Raw genomic sequence first — 9,009 nt, 5'->3', positions numbered from 1 at the left:
GGGTTCCAATTGTTGAGGATATCGATAGAAATGGACCCACAAGAAATCGGTTATACAATATTCAAATACCATTTTTGTCCTCTTTCCATTCTGATTTATTTATTGAGTAATGATTCTGAAAGTTACAATTTTTAAATGGATAATTATGGTACAAATTTTTTATAAAAAAATATATCTCACTAAAAATTTATTTATTTTTATATTTTTTTTGTGATATGGTCTATTTATTTTATATTTTTTTATAAAAACTGTATAGAATTTATCTATTTCAAACTCGTACAAATTTTTAATCTTATTTTTAAGAATATTTTATTGATAATTCATTAGTCATTAATCCGGATGTTAGGTAGCTGATGACTTTAACAATTTTCAAGTATTATCGATCATCAAAATTGATGTGATGTATTTTAAATAATTTTTAGAATACCATATACTCGATTATCATTTTTACTTCTGATTTTCTGCTTTGATATGATATTTTTTAATTACTGGATCAACTCTTATTTTATTTTAAAGAAATTCGAATAATAGGCAATACCTCGTAATCATAATAGAATAAATATGAAATAAGAACATAGTTTATATAGTATAAGTATCGGATATCATTTTAAATGTCATAAATAATAGAATAATGTGTAAGTTTTGAAAAAATAATGCTATATATTTTTTAATATGAGTTTTAAATTTGTTTAATTTTTGAAAGAGAGTACGTGAGACTAATATATTTTTTAATATGAGTTTTAGATTGTCTAATTTACTTAGAAGACTAGGCGAAACTAATATATTCTAGGACAGGTTTGAAAGATGAAATAAGAATTTTGTATTTTATTTTAGTGTTTAAAATATTATGTTTTAGTATTATTATTGTTTTGGAATTTGAAAAAATTGAATTGAGATTTAAAAAAGTTGAATTATTTATTATATTTTGTATGTAGATTTGAAAAATATGTAATAATAAGATGAGAATTTTGTATCTCATCCCATACCCCAAACCTACCCTTAGACATCCTCTTTTTCTAAAAAATAATGTCAGATATAATTTTAAGATGTATAACTTCGATATACATTCTTTAAAAAAATATGAGATTTATATAAAATAAATATTTTTTAGTAATAAATCCAATCCAATCTTTTTTTTTAAAAATAATAAATAAAATTTCTAGATCATAGAATTACAAATATCTTTTCCCTTTCTCAATATCAAATACTCGGACGAACGAGTAAGTATTTTCTTTTAAAATATAGTTTAATGGTTGTTTAAAAAAAAAAAAAACATTTAATCGAAGTTGACCGTTATGTTAACATAGCCGTTTTCTGTAAACGCGTCATGACAGCATTGGTTGGTCTGCGGTGATTCTAATACCGAACAGCTAAGTAAACGAAAAGGATTTAAAACATTTTTTTTTTCTTTAAAAAAGAAAAAAAAACGGTCCCTATATCATTCTCACGAATCAAATCAAATAATTCGAAAACCCACTCACGATTACGAAGCTTTAAACAGCACAACCAAAACCCACTCCCAAAGCATTTCTCAAAATCTCGAATCTGTCTGAAAATGGCTACGCCTGAGGATTTTGCTAAAGCCGTGGATGACGGTCTCAAGCTTGCAAAGCGCGTTTACTTCGGTAAGGATAGAGCCGTCTCTCCCCCTAAGCCTCCTCCTCCGATGGACAAATCATCTTCGGCAGCTTACTCTTACCTCCTTCCCGCTGCGCCGATGGTTTATGCGGTGATATACGACCCGGCTATGGTGGATAACCCGGACGTACCCAGCTACCAGCCCCACGTGCACGGCAGGTGCGATCCGCCGGCTCTGATCCCGCTCCAGATGAACGGGATTCACCTTGTGGCCGATTGCGTTCTGGACACTGCGTTCATTACGGTCCTTGGTTCTTGGAGGGTCCATTGCGTCATGGGAAGCCGGAGCTGTGATTGTCGCATTGCCGTCCCTATGGGCGAGAAGGTGCGTTTTTTAATTGAAGTTTGACTTTTAAGGTAGTTGTGAATTTTCGTTGTGTTCTTGGTTTATCTAATTCTTGCAGTCTGGGATTCTTGGTTTGGACATATGATATAGATATTGGAGAAAAATTATGAAAAGAACGCGAGGTTTTGGTGAAAAGATTTGGTAATTTGTTTTTTTGGAGACCTTTGAAGAGATTTTTTTGCTTAATAAGTTTATAAATAAATGATAAGCGTCCGTCTGGAAATTCGGAAGGAAGTAATAGATAACAAAATCTTTATGAACGACTAGAAAAGGAAGCTTCCTTTTGGATATATTCAGAATCATTGCTAACAAATGTTTTTTTTTTAATTATTAATTAATTATTTATTTATGCATGTCTTTGTTACGATATTTGCGTTGGTGCTGAATTTCTTGTTTTATGTTCTTAAGCAATTGCATTATTTGGCTGACAGGGTTCAATTCTAGGTGTTGAGGTGGATGTGCTCAGAAAGTCATATCGTACCCAGCTCTTTGGAACAGAGGACATAGACGGGACCGCAAAAGCTGCTCGAGCTGAAGATTGGGGATTTTTAAAGCCCCATATATTTACCTTAACAATACCACAGGTATGTAATAACTTTATAAAATAGACTTGGACTATTGATTGTATAGATTTATTTACTTTCATTCAACTAAATTTTCCTTTCCCACCCCTATGTTTCAAGGTTGATGGGGGCACCAATCTATCAATTAAAATGAGTTGGTGTCAGAAATTGTTGTACTGTGATGGCGAGTTCTCCTTGAATATACCATTTACTTTTCCCGAGTATGTCACTCCTGCTGGAAAGAAAATTCAGAAAAAGGTAAAGATGCAATTAAACCTGAACGCTGGTGCTGGAACTCAGGTTTTGTGCAAGACAGTCAGTCATCCTTTGAAGGTGCATATTGGATTAAGATTGCACAGGGTTGTTTTTAATTTGTCATAGCCTTAATTAGCGATGAGACATATTATTGTTTTGGTGTTGCCTTTATCTTTAATGACTTGTAGGAGACAACACGCAATGTAGGAAAGTTGGTGTTCTCTTACGAATCAGAAGTTTACTCATGGTCAAGCACTGACTTTAGTTTCTCTTACACAGTAAGATTCAGATCCAAAGTTTCTTCTCCTGCCACTGCATTTTTTTCCACTGACCATGGACTGCTTATTCAAAGATGGTTTCTTATAATTTAATATACAGAAAATGTCATCTTATCAGAAACACATGCAAGGGTATTTTGGGGAGAATCTGTTGCACTGCAATATTTTTTACATTCAATAGTCTTATTATCATTCACATCTACATTTTTCAGGTTCCTTCAAGTCACATATCTGGCGGTGGGTTTTTGCAATCTCCATCTGTGCTTGATATTGATCAAAGAGAGATGTTCTGTGTTTATCTATTTCCTGGAAGTCGGCAGAGTAGGAAGGTTAACGTACTACTTTATAATCTATTGCTTTTACCTTATATACATTTCCAGCTTTTTATTGTGTATTTTTCTCATCTAATTCAATTTGACAGGTCTTCAAAAAGGAAATAGTATTCGTTGTTGATATCAGTGGAAGCATGCGGGGCAAACCACTTGATGATACAAAGAATGCACTATCTGCTGCCCTTTCTAAGCTTGATCCAGAAGATTCTTTTAGCATTATAGCTTTTAATGGAGAGACTTATAAATTTTCAACATTACTAGAATCAGCAACCAAGGAAGCTGTTGAAAGAGCGATTGAGTGGATTAACATGAACTTCATAGCTGGGGGCGCCACAAATATTTTACTTCCCCTTAACATGGTATCCTTTCATTCACACTCACTCAGTTAATTTCTGGATTTCACCAATTGTGGTGTTTGGATACTTTTCGTAAGTATGTGGGTCTTTTTGTAGTGATACTTACTTTGTGACTTTTTAGAGTTCATGTGACTATTTGAACCCAATGCCAAATGGGAATTATCCAAAATATAAGTTGCTCGTTTATTTCAGGCAATTGAGATGCTATCCAATGTTCGAGGTTCAGTTCCTATCATCTTCCTAGTTACTGATGGGGCTGTTGAGGATGAGAGACGCATTTGTGACACAATGAAAAATTGCCTAAAGGATGGAAGACCAATGTGCCCACGTATTTACACTTTCGGCATAGGTAATGGTTTTGTGAATCTTAGGCCATGTTTTAATTAAAAAATCTTGAGAATTTTATAGAAAATATTTTCCTCTCAATCAAAACATCTTTTAAACATCAAAGGTTATTTTCCTCTCTTAAAAAATATTTTTATCTAATCGTTTGCTTCAGTTTTCATAACTTGACATAAAAGTTGTCTTCCCAAACATATATTCAACAGATCTTATTACCTTTAAAAACTCAATAAAAACATATCTAAAAAATTTCTCAACCTAGACATATTTTCTAGGGTCCCACCACTTTTGGTTATGATGGAAACATATTGTTGCCTCTGCCAGCTTTCAGCGACATTTTGTGATTATTTAAAATACACCTGTTGTCTGTGCACTTGTATATGTGGGAGTTATGATTTCTTCGTTTTTGTGATGCCATTTAGCTAACTCATAATCTGGAAATATCTCAGGTTTATTCTGCAACCATTATTTCCTGCGAATGCTTGCAACAATTGGCAGGGGCCAATATGATGCTGCTTATGATATAGGTTGGTTCTGTAAATAGAATTTGCAAATTTGAACTTCAATTACTTTCATCCTGGGGGCTTGTGGGCATGGCTGGAGTGACGTAACATTGTGGATGCTGCACTATTAAGAGATCACATCAAGCAATCAGGAATGTTTTAGATCTCTAAAACTTGGTGTTATAAGTTAGTGCACGTTTCATAGGTCTGGTTGTTGGGCTCTGTTCCCCCATTTTTTTGGCAGCCACCCTTTACAGAACCTTGAGCCCTTGTTCTAGGATGATATAAATAGATTGTGCATGTACAGAAGTAGAAAGCCCCAGCTACTAAGCACTAGTGCATGAGCTCCACTCCTTGCAAAAAATGCTGAAGTTTAGGATCATAAGAAGATCAACCCCAAGGACCCAACTTTGATAGGTACTAGCATTAGGTAATGGCCTTTATGTAGGGTGGCATAAAACCCACTAGCTTACCAATTCTGTGACTGATGGATTGGAATCCAGTCCTGTGCAATTAAGCTAGCAGCAGTCATACTCACCAATTTGGTTTCTATGTATTGAAAATCTTCACTTTTGGCATCCAAATGTCTTCTTAGTGATCTACATTAGTAAACATTTTTAAATTTATGCTTCCTACTTGTATCAATAATTCTTGTGCTTTATTTAGTAAACATTTTTTGTTTCTCTTTTTTAATTGTCAGACTCTCTTGAGGATCGATTGCAAAGATTATTCACCAGAGCTTTTTCTCCCATTTTTGCAAATATAACTATTGAAAAATGTGATGGTCTTGATGAAGTTGAGGTGAGGCATTTCCCCTTCAAGCGTTCTTAAAATTGTCTTCTTATACTTTTTACCACATAACCTTAACTACAAACGTTCCATCGCAAATACTTTTGTTCTCTCTTTTTTTTGTGCATTGACCATATCTTCTAGGGACAAACTTAGGGTCTCCCTATCAATGCTAATGGCGATTTATCTTGTGGATATGGTGTATTAGAAAAAATCTATTTGCAAGCCTATATTTTGACACACCCAAAACACACCACTGAGGTGGGTCCCACAATGATGAAAAGCACTGGTGTTTAAATTTTTTTTTTTATAATGGGTCTTAGAACAAGTGTTGTGTTGACACACGAGGCTTGCAAGTAGCAAAACCCAGTGTATTATCCACAAATTTCCTGTCTGTATTTTCCACTTACTAATTATCTGAAATGATACGTTTCTTTATATAAATTCATATTCTGTGTCATTTTTCTCACAGAATCAGTCTTAGACATATTTGCAACATCCTAACATATTTATCATTGTATTAAAAATATGGTATTAGATTTCACTTGACATATCTGCAAATATTGTGACAGGTGTACCCTTCTCATATTACAGATCTTTCATCTGAGAACCCATTGATTGTATCTGGCAGATACCGTGGCAAATTCCCTGACACACTTAAAGTTAAAGGTGTCTTAGCTGATTTGAGTAATTTTCTGGTTGACTTGAAGATAGAAATTGCCAAGGACATACCTCTTGACAGAGTAAGAAAGCAACTTGTGAGCTTTTGTTCAATTGAACTCTGTTCTCAATTTCTTATTATGCTATTTCGGGCTATTGGATATGGTGGGCTTATGTTCTTGCTATTGGATATGTCATCGGTGGTTTGCCTAGATGCTTATCTGCCTCATGTTTCATTAATGACTTCTATATTTTTAATGTTAGGACCCTTTATTTTTTAGAGCCACAAGGCTTATTCAAGTTTCCATTTATGTTGTGTTTTTCCTGTTACAGGTATTTGCAAAAGAACATATAGAACTACTAACAGCTCAGGCATGGCTTTCAGAAAAAAAACAGCTCGAGGAAAAGGTAGGTTGGATTTTGTGCCATGCACATGCTTGATAGCTGTTTCGCTCTACTTGTAACGGGACACCATTAATTGAGTGCATGACTGGCAATGTCACCGCCTATCCTGGCTTATAGCTTTTTATTCTTTGTAATAAAGGGAATTGTTGGTGTCTTTTCGTAACGCTCCAATAGAAGACCCAAATCACATGACCTATACTCCAAAAAGACTAGTCAATAATACAATTAGAGTCCCATTGGAACCTTATAAAGAGGAAGAACTCTTCCTTCCCAAGCATTGTAGGATCTGTAGGATCTCCATACATCATCATCTACCCATATCCTTATCATATTGGATATCGTAATATACCCCCTTAAATTCCCGACGTCCTCGTCAAGCCAGTCCATTGTAGATGACACAACTCAAGTCTTATATTTCTAGTTGAGATAGACTCTGATACCATTTGTAACACCCCAATAGAAAGTCCAAACCACATGGCCTATACTTCAAAAGGACAAGTCAATGATATAATTGGAGCCCCATTGGAACCTTTATAAAGAGCAAGAACTTCTCATTCCCAAGCAATGCGGGATCCCATACACCACCTACCCTTATCATTATCATATGGGTATCACACTTTTATATTAATTTATTTATTTTTGTGCAGATTGCAAAAATGAGCATACAGACTGCCATTGTATCCGAATATACCTTTATGGCCCTACTTGAGAGCGACCCAGGAAAGATAGCTAAAGAATCAGTTGTAATAAAAGAGGTATAATTCTGCCATTATATCATATTCACCTTAAAATTTGTGGGACATCCTTGGAGTAGCAATAATTAGTTTATCTACCTCTTAAAGCTTTCATGTTGGTTGACGTTTTTTTTTCTTATTTTGATGTTTTATTTGCTGGAAATTTGAAGCGAGTTATCCAATCATTGAAATGTAACTGTTAAGGTTTCCTTTTTTGTTAGATTGAGCTCTTTGATGGCATTTCTTTACCGGTATTCGTTTCTGGCCTGGAATTTCACTTCTGGAGTAGCAATTTTTCCATGTCAATGTCATGGTCATGGATTTTACCTTTCCTTATCTTTAAATTTCTTTTGATTCTGAAGACAAGGACACCATTCCCATTCGATCATGATTTTTGATAGTGTGTGCAGATCCATTAGTTGAATACAAAATCTTAAGGAGCCATGTTTCTCAGCATCAGTTGTCCATTTGCCTAAAAGCTTGCATAGTTTGAATGATGAATGTTGTTGCTCCAAAATTATTTATCTTTGCTTGGTTTTATAAAGCCTTATTTACTGATTTCTAATTGATTTGAGCTTGTCATCCTTTAAGCAGATGACAAACAAAAACCAATCTCAGAAAATGGTTGACTTCAAAGGCGGCCAGCAAATGATAATACTGCAAAATCTTGGAATTGGCTTTGGCAACTTGACTGCAACTGCTGACAATATACCTCCAGGATCCGTAGAGCAAAAATTGCCTGAAGCTGCTGAAATATTTGTCAGGGCAGCTTCAAACTGTTGTGGTAGTATGTGTAATCACTGCTGTTGCATGTGCTGCATCCAGCTTTGTTCCAAGATGAATAATCGATGTGCAATCGTATTGACACAGCTTTGCACTGCTCTTGCTTTTTTTGGCTGTGTTGAATGTTGTACAACTGTGTGCTGTTCTGGTAGTGATGGAGGATAGGATCTCCTATTTTTTTCCCCTCCCTTAAGAAGGCAATAGAAACTTAAACTTGAATTATTTCATAATTTACAATATTCTTGATGTTTTATAATGTATAAAAGATTGATGTTACAGGGTCCTGTACAGGAATACATAAATTAACACAGCACATTGTGATTATTTCAGAGTTAAGAGATTTACATTAATTTTGTTTGCTCAAACTTTTGTTGATGTTCGCAGAAAATTCAATTGCAATGTAGTCACAATGTTTTGAGTGCACTGATTTTTGAATCTTCGTATCACGGTATGTGTTTACTGCTTTGTCTCAGTTTTTTCCAGCATTTGCTATTAACTCAACTAGGATGGCTTGAATGATTTTCCAGTAAACTGATGTTTCTGTTCTTGAAGCTTTATGATTGGAATAAGAACTTTTCGGCAATTGGGTTCTTCTAGTGGTATGAATTCTTAAATTTCCACCTAGATTTACCCTTAAAAAGCACTAAAAAGATGGACACTAGAGCTATCTATAATTTCACAGTGAAAAAATGAATGGCATGGTGCAGCTTCTAAGTCTAATGGATTTCTAGAACATAGAAAACATTATTTCCGGCAAGAGTAAGCTTGTTACCTTTGTGCTTGGACTAGTTGAGGCAGGAGGAGAGTGGTGGATCAGAGTTAAAGGGTGGGATTGAACCCCAGAAACTAAGTGCAGGGGAATGAAGCACGATGACAGTCTGAATTTTATTTAGTATCAACTTTCAATACGGTTTCTTTCTTAACGCATTGACCTTGTTAAAGGGGAATGATGTTTCAATACCCTTTTTTTTCGTCATAAGTGATGATTTTTTAACAATAAAATTAATTTTCTCAAAAAAAAAGAA

The 9,009-nt window shown here is 34.7% G+C and overlaps 1 protein-coding gene across 2 annotated transcripts; it reads left to right on the top strand.

Annotated features, from left to right (window-relative positions):
• Positions 1-1,452: 1,452 nt before the first annotated feature.
• On the top strand, positions 1,453-8,313 carry LOC109002830. 2 transcript variants are annotated; one of them, XM_018980739.2, is made up of 13 exons: positions 1,453-1,963; positions 2,416-2,568; positions 2,668-2,880; positions 2,991-3,080; positions 3,293-3,409; positions 3,502-3,771; positions 3,961-4,117; positions 4,560-4,637; positions 5,314-5,414; positions 5,975-6,145; positions 6,396-6,470; positions 7,115-7,222; positions 7,796-8,313. In XM_018980739.2, the coding sequence occupies exons 1-13, from the start codon at positions 1,556-1,558 to the stop codon at positions 8,147-8,149; spliced, it is 2,295 nt and encodes a 764-aa protein (XP_018836284.1). In that variant the 5' UTR covers positions 1,453-1,555; the 3' UTR covers positions 8,150-8,313. The 2 variants fall into 2 exon arrangements, with proteins under 2 accessions (XP_018836284.1, XP_018836283.1); XM_018980738.2 differs by having other exon boundaries at positions 3,293-3,415.
• Positions 8,314-9,009: the final 696 nt, after the last annotated feature.

Source organism: Juglans regia, chromosome 1 (assembly GCF_001411555.2).
Source record: "Juglans regia cultivar Chandler chromosome 1, Walnut 2.0, whole genome shotgun sequence".
Taxonomy (NCBI): domain Eukaryota; kingdom Viridiplantae; phylum Streptophyta; class Magnoliopsida; order Fagales; family Juglandaceae; genus Juglans; species Juglans regia.
This window is presented reverse-complemented; position numbering and strand designations above follow the sequence as displayed.